The sequence below is a fragment of the Scatophagus argus genome, chromosome 8 (assembly GCF_020382885.2).
Source record: "Scatophagus argus isolate fScaArg1 chromosome 8, fScaArg1.pri, whole genome shotgun sequence".
Taxonomy (NCBI): Eukaryota; Metazoa; Chordata; class Actinopteri; family Scatophagidae; genus Scatophagus; species Scatophagus argus.
Window position 1 is genome coordinate 19,133,931 of NC_058500.1, and position 18,301 is coordinate 19,152,231.

General features: G+C 39.8%; 3 protein-coding genes and 1 long non-coding RNA gene across 4 annotated transcripts; 2 read left to right on the top strand and 2 right to left on the bottom strand.

Moving 5' to 3' along the window:
- Positions 1 to 158: 158 nt before the first annotated feature.
- On the bottom strand, positions 159 to 4,333 carry LOC124063331 (solute carrier family 25 member 45). The gene is made up of 7 exons (XM_046396885.1): positions 4,178 to 4,333; positions 3,677 to 3,750; positions 3,554 to 3,597; positions 3,401 to 3,472; positions 3,074 to 3,262; positions 982 to 1,216; positions 159 to 752 (listed from the first exon to the last, which is right to left on the bottom strand). The coding sequence occupies exons 2-7, from the start codon at positions 3,711 to 3,713 to the stop codon at positions 562 to 564; spliced, it is 768 nt and encodes a 255-aa protein (XP_046252841.1). The 5' UTR covers positions 3,714 to 3,750; positions 4,178 to 4,333; the 3' UTR covers positions 159 to 561.
- A 1,028-nt stretch (positions 4,334 to 5,361) lies between these two features.
- Positions 5,362 to 8,636, top strand: mad2l2 (mitotic arrest deficient 2 like 2). Its single transcript, XM_046397798.1, has 8 exons — positions 5,362 to 5,762; positions 6,139 to 6,257; positions 6,352 to 6,423; positions 6,507 to 6,607; positions 6,728 to 6,822; positions 7,329 to 7,402; positions 7,546 to 7,638; positions 7,803 to 8,636. The coding sequence occupies exons 1-8, from the start codon at positions 5,723 to 5,725 to the stop codon at positions 7,839 to 7,841; spliced, it is 633 nt and encodes a 210-aa protein (XP_046253754.1). The 5' UTR covers positions 5,362 to 5,722; the 3' UTR covers positions 7,842 to 8,636.
- A 3,622-nt stretch (positions 8,637 to 12,258) lies between these two features.
- tmem82 (transmembrane protein 82) lies at positions 12,259 to 14,847 on the top strand. The gene is made up of 6 exons (XM_046397592.1): positions 12,259 to 12,539; positions 12,656 to 12,725; positions 12,891 to 13,089; positions 13,298 to 13,712; positions 13,951 to 14,138; positions 14,753 to 14,847. Exons 1-6 carry the CDS (start codon positions 12,449 to 12,451, stop codon positions 14,831 to 14,833), a joined length of 1,044 nt encoding a protein of 347 aa, XP_046253548.1. The 5' UTR covers positions 12,259 to 12,448; the 3' UTR covers positions 14,834 to 14,847.
- A 360-nt stretch (positions 14,848 to 15,207) lies between these two features.
- Positions 15,208 to 18,230, bottom strand: LOC124063689. Its single transcript, XR_006844134.1, has 2 exons — positions 18,150 to 18,230; positions 15,208 to 17,832 (listed from the first exon to the last, which is right to left on the bottom strand). It is a non-coding gene; the product is annotated as an uncharacterized LOC124063689 (long non-coding RNA).
- Between the last annotated feature and the right edge of the window lie 71 nt (positions 18,231 to 18,301).

Below are 18,301 nucleotides of genomic sequence, written 5' to 3' on the forward strand. Positions count from 1 at the left end.
GCACAAATTTGGATTCTCCCTATTATTATTATTATTATTATCATCATTATTATTATTGTTGTTTGGGGGTGCTGAGATGAAAATTAGTTTGGGCACTCCTAAAAAGAGTGTAAAATGTGAGGTCAAAGGACCACAAATCAACTACATTCCTCGAAATGTGTCTATATGCAAAACATTTATTTTTACATTTACATTTTGTCAAGTAAAAATTTCCAGTAATATGAGAAGCTTAAAACCTACAGCCCCCAATTGAAGGGGTTCAAGTCACAATTAATTTGAACATTTCCATTTAACAGATGAAGTGTGTGTGAGTTTCTGATGCTAGAGGGTGTTGACCTGCTCCACACAGGTTTTAAAACGGTATTTCGGGCTCATCATTTTAAAAAACACCATCCAAAACTAAGTAAACTATACCAATGAAAAATGAAACATTGATGATGTTAAGAAAGCCTGAAAATGTCCGACCTACAGTCAGTTTGTGTGTGTATGGTAAAATCTCCACCACCATGAGAAGACAATTTTCAAGACAGGAAGTGTATCCGCTCACTGTCGAGACTGAGGTCATCTCGCCGGTGGACAGAAAACCCTCATCAGACTCTCGTAGCTGAGGAAGGTGATGGCGTTGACAGGGAAGGCCCTCAGGCCGCCGGCACCCGACATCTGGAGCCGGGCTTTCACCACGTCCATGGGCGTGGCAAAAGACCAAGTCACCACACCTGCCACGCCACCCGCCAACAATATTGCAAACGTACCTGAAGACAGAGGAGTTCAGTGCATAATGTCTGAAGTGTCCTGTCTCTGTTGTTATCTTTCAAATGGACGCACTCACAGAAATAAAGGGTAGACAGTCAAAAGTATCATATCATAGCATATCTATATCATATCTATTTATTTGCTATAATTTCACCAATGGCAATGATTGATCAACAATGTAAAGGAATCCCTACACACTACCTTGGTTATCTATTTATTGAAACTGACCTGGCTGTTTGCCGGTTTCGGTCAGAGCCTTTCGAGTCACCTCGTAAGGCAAGAAATAGAGTCCATAGCAGGGAATATCCCTCAGGGCAAGGGCCAGCCCTCCTCTGAACAGTCCCCTGGGTCCTTCCTCCTTCAGGATGACAGCAACACAATGAATGGGGCCGCGGTATCGCTCAGCAGTTGTTTGACCCTGCAGACGAACCTTCACCAGGTCAATGGGTGCACAGACGAACACCTGAGAGCAAATCAAGTCAAAGGGTCAGTCCACCTCATACAGCCATGAGGATTTTGTTTTAGTGATAACTGTTTTTTATTATAGTGCATTTTTAAAGGTTTTACGACATACAGATTTCAAAAAATTATCATCTTGACGGATAAACCTGGTCATATTCTACAATTTTTTACTGTCAACAAATCACATGGAACTACAACAGACACGTTAAAAGTAGACTAAAACCAAAACATACTGCCTGTGTAACCTGATAGGTGTGTGCCACAGAGCTCCATTGTTATCCACTGAATAAACACCAACAAGCCACACTGTTGTAGTGATTTTTCTTCATGAATGCAAATGTTTGGATGACAGTGGAGCATGTCATGCAGTGCCCTTATCTGCAAGTACAATAAAACCATACGGACACATTCATAAGGTTTCCCCTAACCCCAAAAAAAATCCACAGGAATATAAATAAGGCTGGGAAGTAATAAGATTTTACTGATACCAACGCCATTTGCAGTGTGGAAAACATTAGGCCTGCACAGATTTTCTGCATCAACTCAACTGATTTATTGTCTCCGAGTCTGAACACAATGTAGAAACAGAAAAAGGGGGAAAAAAGGCATGTATGTGACTGAGGTGAACAACACTCCACTGTGTAAACACTGTAGGACTGGTTCTCAACAGGAACTGGCTCTTGATTCTCATCCAAAATTGTACAGCAAGAATATGCCTATGTGGTGATAATTTCATAACATATCTCAGCATGCTGTTTGCGGTTCCACCTCTTCCTTGAAATTATCATTATCAGACATTACAACTTGCACTTCTGCTTTTTGACCTCTCTTGCTCGATCTTTTACACTCTTTAGAAATTGAGTATTTTTGTACCGCTTGTTATTTTTGTGTTTAAGCAAACAGTTAAACTACATCGAGTGGTCCTGTGGATTTTTGGATATGAATTATGACGAGTGGAATCAATAAAGCGATAAGCTATGGCTTCATTCAGTGGAATCCTACATCTTGTATGGAAGTCTTTCATGCTTCATGTAGCTAAGGCTGCTGTGTTTTGTCATCTCATCTCAATATGTTGGCTTCTTTAAAAATCTCTTTCAAATTATAGCTACTGTGCTCACACAAACACCTTATTCACAGCCACACTATGTGTTTCCGCTGCTGTAGTACTTTTACGATGAATTCACAAACACAGAGCAGCCCTTTATGTGCAAAAATGGTTTAGGTCAAACACAGTCTTAAAGGGTAATTCAAGCATTTTTAAACATAAGCATTTTTACACATTTTAGGGTCTAAAAGACTAACAGGAAGAATTGATCCAAACTAACAGTTTAAAACACCAAAATCATACAATAACTCAAACAAACTAACTGACCATGGTAAATCAACAACTCCTGTGTCATGTGAAATAAAATCACTCTTTTCTTGTAGAGTGATAAGAAAGCTGTTTCTGGGTAAACTAAAGCTTTTCTGTTACTCTTTAAGAAAAGGTCTGCCTCTACAAGAATTATTCTTTAACCGAGTATTGACCAAGACTTTTGTTATGTGGGATAGACACTGCAACGTCATGGGTGCCACCAGCAATCTGACACTTAACACAGTCTTATTTTCACACAACATCACCTGACTTACAGTTTTGGAGAGGAGGGCGCACGCGCGCACACACACACACACACACATTGTAAATATAATTAGAAATTATTTGCTGTTGTCTCTGTGGATGAAGATGTTGCACAAAGTCACTATCATATCACTCTGTGTCCTGTACAGCCCTAACGGTCATCAAACCAGTAACATCTGCACATGTGCTCCTGCAAGGTGCATTCGGTGAAACCAGCCAGTGAACAACAGGTGTTCTTACCTGCACCAGGCCTGAGAAGCAGCCGGCAGCGAAGACCTGTGCAGCAGAGGCCGGTTTGCCTTGACTGTGGTCACTGTACCGAGACTGAGTGAGGTAAGCTAAGGCATTACTGTAAGAGCCAAAGACAACAGAATTGGCGATGCCTGTGGTCAGCACTGGAAATGCCATGCCCTTGAAGAATCCATGGAGCTGATATAATAAAGGCATAAAAAAACAGATAAATACAAATAACAGATAAATATTTTCCATCCTGTGTTCTGTGGTCGAGACTGGGGGCATTAATTCAGTGATATATGGTGATACAACTTCAGAGAACAGGACACCTACCCCTTCATGAGTGTATGTTTTAACAATGCAGTGAAATATCCCTTTATACCCTGACTGGGCCTGCAGACGCACCTATAAATGAAAGATGAAGCGTCAGAAAAAGCCAGTTTTATGCATTCAGTCATTGTTATTGGTTGAAATGTGTCATGAAACCTTCACAGTGTCTAACGGATGTCCCACCACCAGTCCCACTGCACCTGCAGTAACAAAGAAAGAAATGCCATTTCCCCACAAGCATGTTTAACATTGTGTTCGTTTTATTTATTTTCTGCTTACCTGAAATGCTTCCAGCTAAGAACTCCAAGAAAGGCATGATGTGCACAGTTGCAAAAAAGGCCAACGTGTTTGCCCTGTTAAAGATAGCACATTAGTTTGCAGATTTATTGGTGTTATATAACGAACTGAGACCCAAGGAGAGTTAATATATGACTGAGAGACACGTATGGCTAAGGTGAAGGTATATGTTTATCAAATGAAGGGCCAAGGTGATGGTCAAATCCCGTTAAACTAATTAAAATGTAACGTCTTTCTCACCAAAGTACTCTTATTATAATTTTACCAAACTTCGTGTGTAGTAAGCATTTCATTTTCGGGAAACTTTCCACGACTCTTGATTTGGGTGTTTATCGTTAGTCTAGTAGCCCATGAGTTTTAAAGATGCATATCGGGTGCAAAAAACGTTCAATCACACAGGTTAGTTAAGTTAGCTAACAAGGTGCTGCTGGCATTTCCTATATCACGCGAAAAGGGCTTATTAAATTAGACCACCTTGCTTACCTTTTGTAAGCGTCAGCTCATTGTTAGAACAGCTCCAGAATGATTCTTCTCAGTGTAACTCTTAACATCTTTTTCCTGCCGCAAGTACTGATGTTGATGCTCAAGGAAGCAGCTGTTATTTAAAAGGACATTTTCTGCTTGACATGATTGCCTTTTCAAAATAAAAGCCCCCCATAGTACGTCAATTGTCAGTAAGTCAATTTGGCCTACTACACTTAAACGATGGGCTGTATTGCTCAAACAAACATTTAACAAGAGTTTTACAGTGAAATAGCTGGTCCATTTGGTATTTTCTCATTTTTGTATGTATTTTCCCCTATAAAATTCACGTGGTCATTTTAATTCAAACGTTATTTTCTTGTACTTACTAGCGAAAGTGCTGAAAGAATACAGATGGACAGTCTGAAGTCAGGCTGGTGCGGCGAGACTGCTGCTGGCATAGTCTACAGATACACTTACTTGAATGGCAACAAGTCACAGGTTTAACGTTTCACAAGTTTCTGTCAGTATAGCCAAACCTTTCCATGAAGCCTCTACACACTCTGATCTGAGTAACAAAATTTATAGTCTCACAAAAGAAAGAAATAATACAGCTGAGTACTTAGACATGCATGTAGCTGTATTATTCAATTATTTCAGTTCACTGTACCAATTTCTAGAATAACTTCATTTAAAATAATTTAATCTGGTTGACCATTAATTCAAAGTTGTCTATGTACTGGTAGCAGAACTTAATTTTATAGGACAATATTTTACAACAAACCACTTTTTGATGTTAATGTTTTAGAGGACCAAGCCTGTTTAAGAATGGGGTATCGAAATTTTAAACATCTTTACGTCTGCACACTTGCTCAATTTTATTTTGAAGTTGAAATCGTAAGATTTCCGCTAGTATTACTCCGCTTGGTCCAACCATAGCCATGGGTCTAACTTTACCCGTGTGTTTGGCGTCTTCTTTTGGTCTGAGTTAGATTTAGCAATGTCCGCGCTGTCGATTTATTCTCTCACAATTTTTAAATCTCTAAAGAGCTGTGCACCAAACACACCGTATCCGCCAAAACATGGTCTATTTAACAGTGTTAGAAATGTTGCCGTTTAGGTGTGTTCACTGTATACATTTTGCTGGGAACTGCATGTGTGTTCAATCAAGGATGGGTTAAACGTCATCTCCAGTGGACGACAAGAAGCTTGGAAACAAACATGTGACGTCAATGTAACGCGCGACGAACCTTTCAATTAGCTTTGGAACGGAGGGAAAGCCGGTTTGGATCTTGAAATTGATAAACTATATTTACATCGTGTAAAATCTCCCTCTGTATTTTTCATACTCTTTTGTACGTGTTTGTAAATACTTACATTTTACTTCTTACCTCCCACTGGTGACATCCTTGTGCCAGACCGCTTCAGAGGAAGGATTTCTAAAAACTAAAAACAGCCTCAGCTACAGAATGAACGCTTGACAAACCGTCGCTTTGCTAACGTTGCTTGCTAGGAAACGAGGAAGTCGGTTGTCTGTTATATTTTACAGTTTTGGGCAAAGGAAATATGACAACTCTAACAAGGCAGGACCTTAATTTTGGACAAGGTAAGACAACCAATTGCTTGAAACGATCAAACATCCTCCCTCCGTCTGTGGTTAAGAGCCCCGGTTTGTAAAACGATTGCCTCGACCAAATTAATCTGGCATGTATATTAAATTTGACCTCGTCTATAGGTAGATAAGCCATTAACATATGTATGCTGAATCATGGGTATTTGTTGGAATGCAGTACAGCATAATACAAATCAGCGCCTTTTCCCCACGTTAACTTGCTGTCGCCTTGTGCTTGTCATTGTGTGAGCTGTACGGCGGCGCTACATTTCTGGGTATTTGCATTGAGTTCGGTGGTAATTTGTTGTAATGCAAGAACAAATGGTTTGCGTTAGAGATCTTATTATCGCGTTGAATTCTTGTTTTCCAGTGGTTGCTGACATCTTATGTGAGTTCCTGGAGGTCGCTATTCATCTAATTCTGTATGTTCGAGAAGTTTATCCCTCTGGAATATTTCAGAAGAGAAAGAAATACAATGTACCTGTGCAGGTACGGGTGGATTGATGTGAGCTTTACTATATGCTTTCGGTTTTTCAGGAAGACATGCCTGGTTATGTACTGTTTTGGGTGTGTTTATTTCCAGATGTCATGTCACCCAGAGCTGAATCAGTATATTCAAGATACACTCCACTGTGTAAAGCCACTCATTGAGAAGGTAAGACATGATACTGGGGTCAGTTTACGACACACTTGTCATCTCTCCTCTACACCTAACAGAGTCTTATATATCCCTCTCAGAATGATGCAGAGAAAGTGGTAGTGGTCATCATGGACAAAGAACATCATCCAGTAGAGAGATTTGTGTTTGAGATCTCCCAGCCTACACTGCTGTCTATCAGGTTTTTCCTTTCTTCTTCTTCTTTTTACAAATCAGCAGTAAGACTAAACAGCATGCTCACTTCCTGATTCATTTTTAGGGTAGTCGTGGTCACTAACTGCCTGTGGCTTTGCTCTCACAGCTCGGACACATTGCTGTCACATGTGGAGCAGCTGCTCAGGGCGTTTATCCTGAAGATCAGTGTGTGTGATGCTGTTTTAAATAATAACCCACCAGGTAACATCACTCTGCCTGTCACCTTTACTGAATATTCCTTAAACTTTCATGTGAAGATTTTATTAAATGATCTGATATGATTCCTTACATGATTCAGGCCAGTATCTAGATACTACATCAATGGTCCCTAAACCTTTTCCAGCTGCCCCCCCTTTGCAAGACAAAATAAAAGAGGGAAAAAAAGCAGTGTCCCAAACAACCCCTATTTATCAGATTATTTAGGTTGCAGATACGTATGTGAGACATAGTTCAACATTTTCCCGACTTCTGTACAAGTTTTCTGACACAGCTCTTGAGAAGCAAATATACAGCAGAATCTTTTTGCACGAGCTTATGCAGAAGTAAATGACCTTTTCAAGCTATTTGAGGCCCATGGGCTGGAGAAGGTGAAGGGGATGGAGACTACAATGACCGTGACTTTGAGATGATATGACTTATATTCACATTATATTCAGATATTAATAGATGCAAATCATAGACTTATTTGTGACTTGTTTTGTTGACAGGGTGTTCATTTACAGTCCTTGTACATACCAGAGATGCTGCTACACGCAACATGGAGAAGGTTCAAGTCATCAAGGTGAGGTTTTAAAAATACTGCAAACCGACTATGATCCATTACTAGGAATACTAATAGAGCAGCCTGTTTATTTCTTGGTAGGATTGTAACCAACACCAACTGTATGCATGTGTTCTGTCACATTTGTGTGTTTCCCTCTTCAGGATTTTCCATGGATAGTAGCTGATGAGCAGGAGGTCCACATGCAGGAGCCCAGACTGATCCCACTGAAGACTATGACATCTGACATAGTAAAAGTGAGCAGAAACTTTCCGCTGATCAGTTTACCTGTCAAATGACAAAAACACTAACACTAAGAAAACCAAAAAAAGTCAAGGGTTAACTTCAGGTTTTGTCGAATTTTCATTATGTCACGTGTCGCCATTTGTTTTTACTGATTTCCGGTTGTTCCTGGTAACAGATGCAGCTCTACGTGGAAGAGAGAGCCCAGAAAACATAAGTCCTCAATCTGCAGAAAAAAATGAGATTCGCTGCTGCATGAGTCAGCCTGTGACGGGGAGGAATGATGAGCAAAGTATATAACACAGCCTGTGAGAGCTAGAACAGCCAGAAAGAAACACAAGCTTTTGTTGATCATCAAGAAAGAGATGTGGAATGTGTCTGTGAGGTGTGTACCTGATGCTAAATTAAGAGTCAAAATGACCATTTACTATCTGTCCAGCCATACAAATATGTGTGAATATGGTTGTTATTTTATTGTCATGTACTGTGTTTTATGTTTTCGGTGCAAATCTTCAGTGTAACACGATGATTCAAATGTCAGTGTTGCACCATGGCAGTGGTCTTAGAAGGACTTAGAATGTACCTGTATAATAATACCAGATTTCAACTGAAACATCTATGAGTGGCCTCTAAAGCACAACCATAGTTGTGTATCTCAGCTGTAAAATATTTATTCCCTGTTTCTGTTTGTACAAAAACCAGTTTGCTAATGCTCCCCAGAGGTTGTCCTTTGACCTCCACAGGAAGGTCACAATTTAGGTCATCTTGCTGCTGTAGTCAAACTGTTTTTTTCACCCAGTGTTATGTCCTAATGAGCCACCCTCTGTGCATGATATCAGTAAGGAATGCAGTGTGAAAGTTTTGGTTGGGTTCCTGTGGAATAAAGGGGATCTCAGTGTGTTTTCTTATGCACATTTGCAACCCACGGAACAGTCACTTTCTACTTCTGATGATAGTGTGATTTGATATATGAAAATGATTAAATTGTAATAAAAACATTTTTTTAATATCACAATATGCAGTAAGTAAAAATTTGTAAAGACACCTTTAAATATTTTGGCAGAAAAATAGTTGATTGTTGAATCCCAGATTGCCCAATATTCACCAACCTAAAACATCTGTATGTGATGACCTGAGAATGAGACTCAACAATCAACTACAGTCTTTCTTAAAAAATGTTGGTGCCAAGAAACAATATGATAAGAAAATAGAGGCAGGGACAGAATGTCTGCAGATACACACACCACCAGACTTGCATATTATGCCCTATAAGCACCAACAGCAGCAAGAACTTTGTAGAATGACCCTTTGTAATAAGTCAAATCTATTCCTTTATATAGAATAACTCTTAATGCGGATGGCTGAAAGTTTTCACCTGACTGTTACACCAACAGGTACTTTAATTACACCACATTCTAAATACATAGACAGTTTTGCAGCTATCACAGCTTCCACTCTTCTGGGAAGGCTTTCCAAAAGATTTTGGAATATTTCTGTATATTTCTGAAATTTTTGCCCATTCATGCAGTAGAGCAGTTGTGAGGTCAGACACTGATGTTGGACTAAAAGGTCTGACTCTCAATCTCCATTCCAGTTCATCTCAAAGGTGATCCGTGGGACTGAGATCAGGACTCACACCAAACTCATCCAACCATGTCTTTATGGATCTTACTTTGTGCACTGGGGCACAGTCATGCTGGAATAGCAAAGGGCCTTCACCAAACTGTTGCCACAAAGTTGGAAGCATAGCATTGTCCAAAATGTCTTGCTATGCTGAAGCATTAAGATTTCTCCTCACCGGAAGTAAGGGGCCAGGCCCAACCCCTGAAGAACAGCCCCATGAAGAGGTGTGTCTGGATACTGTCTGGATATATTAGAGTCAAATCTTGTTTATGTTCAGTGCTTTCTCTAGTGAGCCAGTGAAGTTTTGATGTTTAGAGCCTGGAGCATTTCTAGCAGCATTCAGCCTTCTGATCTGATGAACTGATCGCTCTGTTAGAAGCAGGTGGGATCTCCCCTACTATAAAATTCCATTACAGATGTTCTGGATCTAGTAGGCACCATTTTGGCATAAGGCATTTCCTTAGAGAGTTTAGCCCTGCTGTGTTAACACTGTTTCTCTCTACGTAAGGGTAGTTTGGGCTTGTCAGACAAAAGCTAATGTTTTCATTCAGATTTAATTCAAACTATGAGAAAGGTGGTATTAAGCACATGCTGAGAAGGCAGAGATGGCAAAAGCCACCTAAAAATATGCAACACATTTGACTGAGTGAGGTGCTTGTCTGAGTTTGTAATTGTAGTTTGCTACACTGATATTGTTACATTAAGTGCAATTGTAGACAATTATATTTAATGTATAACTTGATTATCTTCTATGGTTCTTGCATGTTCCCATGTGGACCATGCACTCAAAACATAAAGTGCTGTTAAACTGGTGAAGGAGAGTTTTTAAACAATGCACCGTTGTGACGGCTATCACCCCTGAACCACTTAGTCTCAACTACAGTAACCTCTGCAGCAGCAGTTCCAACTGACCAAGTGTGGAGTCAATATCTCACTCACCAGTTTACTGGGTTTACCTGACTCAGTGTTATTTTGTATTACTGTTAGGTTACTGAATCAAAACAACCCTTCTGTGTGGTTTTCTACCCATTGGAACTACTTAAAATTACCTCACTGTTGCATCGCTGCTTGACTTCTCGCTGAGTCAGTTTTTGTTGTTTGTTTTGTGGTGATGCCACTCCCTTTGAATGCACACAACAATGTGTGCCCTCTACTGTGGTGAGTGATTTGGTGAAGCAGGCTATAGTTGTTGCTGCTGAGACAATATTAGCTACATATAAACCAGACTTTACATAATGTCATATGTATGTGCACTTGACACAATTTGGTACTTTTTTGTTGCTAATATTCAGTTCACTCCTTGTTGATGAATAGTTACTAGTTTTATTAAGACAACAGATATTCATTAGAATAAATAGTATTTCACAAACTTTTCTAAATCTAAATTGGTCTATAATGTTTTTTCTTTCTTGGCAGGACTCCACCATCAGCACCTGTGGACGTAGTATCCTGTCACATATCCTATGATGTAAATGGCCACCAGTGCAGACAAAGCTCCTGCTGTCTTCACTGCTATTCCAGTGCTGCCAGTGCACATTCTGTTGTAGATCCTGTGAACGTAACAGACGGAGAAGCAGAGTCAAGTCAAAAAGCTTTGATCCGCTCTGCGCATTGCTAAGTTGCTCTGATTATAAAGTTTAGAAAGTGGTATTATTATATATTATATAGACTTTATAAAGAGGTAGATGACCCTGACTAAAATATATTTGATTTTTAACTCATATTATCAGTGCAATGCACAGATGTCCAAGTATACAACTTTACTTCATCCACACCTTCCTCTAACTCTGTATAGCAGAAAATTCTCAACAATATCAAAACGTAAAAAATGTGCTCAGGCACATGAAGGACAAATTGCTGTCTGTGTGTCAAACAAAATGTCTACAAGATTAATGTCCATTAAGCTTGTAATTCAACATAATGTACTCAAACTATCACTAAATGTGTTTTACATAATGTGACATTTAGAATTCATTTTAGTGCAAATGAATCATGTCAGGAGCCAAATCAGATCACGTAACTAAAATAAATAAATAAATAAAGTCACCTAAAGTAGAATTAATTTTATATCTCCACATTCAGATAAACTCAAGCTTTGCTCACCTGTATGAGTCTGAATCAGTCAACAACGCTGCTGTCCAGTACTTTTAAAGGCACGACTGAGACTGAGAGATATCATATCATACCTTGCACAGATAGTGGACTGCAAAGCGTATTACTTCATTCTGTAGATGTTCATGATACTCCCTCCCCTGCATTAAAATAAATGTTATTTGTTAAACACATTCTTCCTGTGTTGTTTTAAAGGGGTTTCCCCCCTGTAGTGCCACTGAGGTAGATAAATATGTTGCACCTCTGTTTCTGCTGTAACAACAGCGCCATCTTATGTCTTGAGATATAAAGCAACTGAGCAAGCTCAGCTACTCACTCATTTATTACTATATACTAGCATTAGACTAGGACAGTGTTCATATTATCGGTGTCAGTTATGGCATCCTTCGACTCTAAGGTATCCAGAGAAAAACTTTGGCCATTAGATGACCTGTTTTTTCTTAATGCCGGTCAGTACAGAGATTTGATTAAATCTCAATTACACTAGCTATACCTTTCCTTATACCTTGAATTTATATGAAACAGTGTTTATTTCAATTTTCAATTCAGTGGAATTAGTTTTATTTTCTCCTGAGGTTTCTGGCCTTTTTTCTTTTTTTTGTGTGTTGAGTTTCTCTTTAACAAAACGTAGTATTTAAGAATGTGCAGATGTACAGCCAACTGAAATATATAATTTGATGATTATATAATAATTATGATAACTTGACTGAAATGAAGAAGTCCCAAATCAAGTCCTATATTGTAGCTTGAAGACAATTCAGGACTAACGCCTGCCATCATTTTAGAGTGTAAAGTATTTCACATAGTGCAATAACCTCCATTATCTGGTATGACTCAGGCCGCTGCGGGCCTCTGCTTCACCGACACTCAGATGACCTTTGGTACAGGACACAGGACAGACTTCTGCGTGAGCAAAGCTCAGCCCTGAGGCGATAGAGATAAACAGACGAGCTGAACTGAAATTCCATGTTACTGTAACCTGATCAAGAATAGCAACAAAATATGGTTCCTGAGCGTGGCTCAATGCAATTTTTGTAAAATCTGTGTTATTTAAATTGTTTTATTTCCTTTTAAGTCCAAAGTAGTGGAATGTTTTCCTTTATCACGTCACTTCTTCCTACTTCTTTCCTGCCAGGTTGGCTGACTCTAGATACAAATCCACTGGACTGCCTACTTCAAGGTGAGCTCCTTATATATTCGTTTTCTCTGACGCTCACATGACTGCAAGCTGTTTCTTAACCTTCCAGAGGATGAAGTGTTTTACTTGTTGTAAAGTCAGTGTTATGTGAACTGCAGGACTGGTGGGTGCATGTGGGATCTCGGTGCTATGCTCCCTGATGAGAGTGCACTTACTTCTAGAGGAGAGGTGAGGAAATCATCTTCTGATAGATCTGTGCATGAAGAAGAATTTGGTGATAAGCTGAGCAGTTTTGAGGCCTGACATGTTTTCACCTTCCTCATCTAAATATTCCTATTTTAGATCTTGTAGAGATGACTTCATTTTCTTTCATTTTTCACTTGTAACCCACAGCTGGAGTGATAAAAATGATAACGATACGGCAAGTCAGAGGACGCTCAGTAATCAATGGAGAAGTAAAACTGGACTTCCAATGATGCTCCAGTTTTTCTTTGTGACTGGGATGCTGAGTGTAGTGGGCTCCCGTGTTGCCTCCCTGGTTGTGTTAGAGTTTTGCCTTCGAGCAGTCTCTGGATGGGTAACAGCCGGACCAGTAAGAAACCAAATATATGATAAAAAATATGTATCACCTGATTTGCTTTTTGCTTCTTACTGCTCTGTTTTGTTGAGACAATTTTCTAGGATGTATCATGTGCTCTATTTTTTTTTACACAATACTATATTCATCTGTTATAACAAACAGCCAATCATCTCTTTCGAGTCATCCAACAATTCTGTTCGTATGTTCCTTTATTTCACAGGAATCCAGGAAATTTCTGCAGCAGCTGTTAGTTCAAAGCCAATTTTCTCTGGGCTGTGCCCTAAGCTGCAGTTTGCACTTTCTCCACGAGGGGGCATCCCAGCGTTGGCTATGTCTGCTCCTGGCAGCAGCACTCAGCTGGTTCCTGGCAAGGCAGGCCACACTCTTGCTGCACCATGTCATGGCTCTATATAAACTCCACAGCTCACAGCGCTACTGCGGCATTTGCATCAGCCTCCTCACATCAGGCCACCGCCTACTGCCTATGCTGTGCAGGACCATGATCATTACTTTCTTTGTGGCTGTGGTGGCCGCCATATCAATCATCAACAAACACTTCCTCTCTGCAACAGAGGCCCTCAGGTTCTGGACACCACTGACTATCTGCTATACACTGCTGGTTGTGTACATGCAGGGTGAGAGTTGTAAAATGGTAAACAGAGATTAAGGAGTGCTCATTAGATGTCACAGTGTGATAATATGAACCCCTCTCAGGGCTGAAGAAAACAATTATTGATCATTACTTTGACACTTCTCTCTGGTCTTGTCTGACCACTAATGCATCCATCCGCTGAGCATCCTGATGTTTAATACCCCTGAATGTATACATATTCGGCAAATATTTCCTTGTAATGCTGCACTTTGTTTCCACAGAGGATCAGCACCGTCTGCCCTGCAGCCAGGCTGTCCTGAACACAGTGGTGGTGCGTCTCGGTGGTTTGATGGTCCTGATGCTGACTGTTGGACGCTGGGCTGACGTGCTCCACATCCTAATGTGTTTCTTGGGTGAGGCCAGCTGTCTAATCCCCACAATGGATCTGCTGGATGCGGCATCCTCACAGGTCAGTGAGTCTCCCTGGAAGCAGCGCAATGGGCTGAAAGCACTTTCTATCCACTGGGACTCCAAAACTGGGGCAGAATATCAATGTGTTCATTAGACTGAGTCCCCAGATGAGACTGAACTTCTCAAACTTGTATCCCAGGTGGAGAAGGTTTAAGGTCCCCACGACAGATTCAGGTCAAAGTATTCTCTGACTCAGTATGCTGTGCCCATTTTTTATTTCATTAAATAGTTCATAGTTTCAAAGAAAAGCACACACTGTTAAAGCAGTGCTCATAAAAAAGGTGCATTTTAGCATTCAGATAGCTTAGAGAGAGAGGTAAATCTATTCTGCAAAGAAGAAAAGAGAGGTAAATCTATTCTGCAAATTTAACATAACAGACATTAATTTAATGATACACTGAAATAACAGTTCAATATAATAGTCTTGGTACTAATATAATGAATGTTTTTTTGATTAAAGATGATTATGGTAACAACATACAGAAGCAGAGTGAATAAATATTTCATAGACTGTCTGTAGTCTATGCTCTTCCTAGACAGCAGCTTTGTCATACACTCTGTTATCATCTTAAATCATGCACATCATCTGTATTATCTGTTGTGTGCATGTAGGATGAAGAGGATTGCACAAACTATGTAAAAAGAGAGCGTCGACAAAGACGGCAGGCACAAGAGAAGGAGCCTCAGAAATAGCCACTCTGGGATTTGAAAAACTAGTGGTATTTTTTTAATGGAACTAATCAGTGCAAGTCCTTTTAGGACTACATGTACAAAGAATGCTTTTGTATTTAGAATGTTATGGGATTTTTTCTTTTTCATTAAAAGGTCTGATGAACATATCATGACTGATGTGATTTTAAAATTCAGTCTCATAAAAAATAATGTTTCCAGCTCTTTAATCTTACAAAATCTTACAAAAGCCTGTTCAACGACAACTGGAATGGAAAGTGGAAATGTAATATGATCTACAGAAAATCTGCTTCACCTAATGCACCTTATTCCAGAGGTCTTGGGGTTTATCATATGCATCTCCTTGTCTGTTACTCTCAAAAATCAAGTTTTTTTTCTGATCATCAGTGACTTAATGTTATTCCCAGAGTCTGTACGACCTAGGGTGAATTAAAAGTGTAATCTTAGAGAGATTTTGGCATCCCAGTTACTCCTGGAGAGAGTCATTGTTCCACATTTTCTTCGTGGAGTCCTTTATTGTAGCTTGAAGACAATTCGGGCTTTGTAAGCCTTTCCATGGCCTACTGATGGATGAGGATCAGAATAAGTGAGATTTATAATGTGTTTGTTGTGTTACTATCATGTCAAATCTACCTGCAAGAAACCAGTTATACCACTAATTGGTGTGATTTAGCAAGGGGGTAAAAACGCTACATTTTCACTCCTTCAGTTTTTAACAAAGAAATTATAATTTTCTTTTGGCCTTCCAATACCATAAACACGCAGTGGCATTTGGCAAAAAACAAAACAAAAACACACCCCACACTGACTGATATTAAACATAATGTACATTACACACATGAATTTCAAAGAGGGTAAATTTTAAGATGCTATCACACATGCCTAATATCAATGGTTTGCCGTGATGCGAATCCGTATTAGCTTGTACTGCACATTGCTTGAATGCACAAAAAAATGTTAACATGTTTACAAATTTACACTGCTCAGTTTTCACCTGCTTTGCAGGAATAAATTTGAGACGGTAACTCCATGACAAGCAGATGGAGTAACTGGGTAAACTTATGAATTATTTTCTCATTTTTGTCAGTTAGCTCAAATCCCACACAACATACTGGCTTGTACAACCTCTGCCACAAGTTTTGAGAATGACACAAGTATTGTTTTTCATAACGTTTGCTGCTTCAGTGTTTTTAGATCTTTTTGTCAGATGTTACTATGGTATACTGAAGTATAATTACAAGCATTTCATGAGTGCCAAAGGCTTTTACTGACATTTAGATTAAGTTTATGCAAAGAGTCAATATTTGCAGTGTTGACACTTCTTTTTCAAGACCTATGCAATTTGCCCCATGCTGTCAATCAACTTCTGGGCTACATCCTGACTGCTGGCAGCCCTTTCTTGCTTGGAGTTTGTCAGAAGTTGTGGGTTTTTGTTTATCCATCCACCTCTTGAGGACTGACCACAAGTTCTCAATGGGATTAAGGTCTGGGGAGCTTCCTGGCCATGGACCCAAAATTTTGATGTTTTGTTCTCCAGACCACTTACTCATCACTTTTGTCTTATGAAAAAGGCATTGTTCATCACCAAATTGTTCTTGGATGGTTGGGAGAAGTTGATCTTGGAGGATGTTTTAGTACCATTCATTATTCATGGCTGTGTTCTTGGACAAAATTGTGAGTGAGCCCACTCCCTTGGCTGAGAACCAACCCCACACATGGAAGGTCTCAGGATGCTTTACTGTTGGTATGACACAGGACTGATGGCAGCACTCACCTTTTTGCCTCCAGACAGGCTTTTTTCAGGTGCCCCAAACAGTTAGAAAGGGGATTCATCAGAGAAAATGAGTTTAACCCAGCAACCCTAGCAGTCCAGTCCCTGTAGCCCTGTGAAGCCCTTTTTGTGCAGTGCAATGATGACTGCACGTGTTTCCTTGCAGGTAACCATGGTTCACAGAGGAAGAACAGTCATTTCAAGCACCACCCTCCTTTAAAAGCTTCTAGTCTGTTATTCTAACTCAATTATCATGACAGAATGATCTCCAGCCTTGTCCTGTCAACATTCTCGCTGACATGATGTCAGCTGGTTCTTTTGTGGCTGGGCTTTTTTTTTTTGGGGGGGGGTAATTTCTTTTTTATGGCAAAGAGTGACTTATTCATTGCAATTCATCCGATCATTCTTCATAACATTCTGTAAAATATGCAAATTGCTATCATAAAAACTGAGGCAGCAGACTTTGTGGAAATTAATATTCTCAAAACTTTTGGCCACGGCTGTTCACATCATTACGATTTTGTCGTGCCTCTCCAGAGACTGTCTGGTTGAAAAGACAAGGCAAAATGGCTGACGACAACGTTAGCGCTGTAAAGTCCCACAAAATGGCGTTAGACAAAGGAAAGTCTACTTAGTTGCACCCTGGCGTTAGATCCAGCAAAATTCTTGCGGCCAATATATAATTTCAAACAATAGCCCATGTAAATGTACATTGTTTACGCACTAACACAAATTCGTTGTATAACACCCGAGATGAATGAGATTTATTAACCTTTCAGCGCAATTACGGTACATTTGAGTCTTTGCAGCATTTTCTCAATTATAGTGTAAGTACTCGTGACAATTTAGACGTTCTCAGACACGCAACGAATTAAATCCTTATTTTGACGCCGGTATTGTGCCCATAAGCTGTGTCTGCATTGAGAGCTGTGGACTGACAGAAACATATTCCACGAGAGGTTTTTGTCTTATCAGTCCCATCATTCCGTGTCAAAAAGGCGTGTGAAATTACAGTGGGCACATTAGCCTGGCGATCCACTTCCCAAGATAATCCAGGTCTGAGAATCACTGAAGAGGACTTTTAGTTTTGGTGTTTAGTCGATCCACCAAAATAGGAAATTGTACTCCCAAAGGTTTATTAGACTTTTAACTGAATAAGTTCCACATCAGGACGAAACGAGCAGACACAGGGAGGACGTTCTCCATGAGCCCCCGAATGTGCTGAAAATGCCTATTGAAAGAACTGAGCAGTTGTTGTCACCACCTCTAGAGATTTCCAGACTTTTCTTTTCTCCTCTGATAGGCAAGCTGAACGCATGCGCCAAGCAGATTTGCGAGCCCTGTTACCGCATTTCAACGCAAGCGCACTTGTGCCTTTAATGCTCAGGCTGAATATAGTAACAAAAGCAGAATAATGGTGTGGTATAGTAACAGAGCTGTTCTATGCCAAACTTTAAATAATCATTTTCTGTTGGCTAAACGTTTTATTTACCTCCTGTATCCTCACTTAAATGTACTGAGGAGTAAATTGATTACTGTTTAACTCACAGATGTTGACATCCTGATTAGGTTGACTTAATCTTCAAATAATCAACACATTGAGCAAGTATCAGAAAGTCGTTACTGAAAATTGGAAAAATGCATTCAAAGATGAGGCAGCTTTTATTTACCCTTCAACAGTGCTTATCACCAACGTTCTC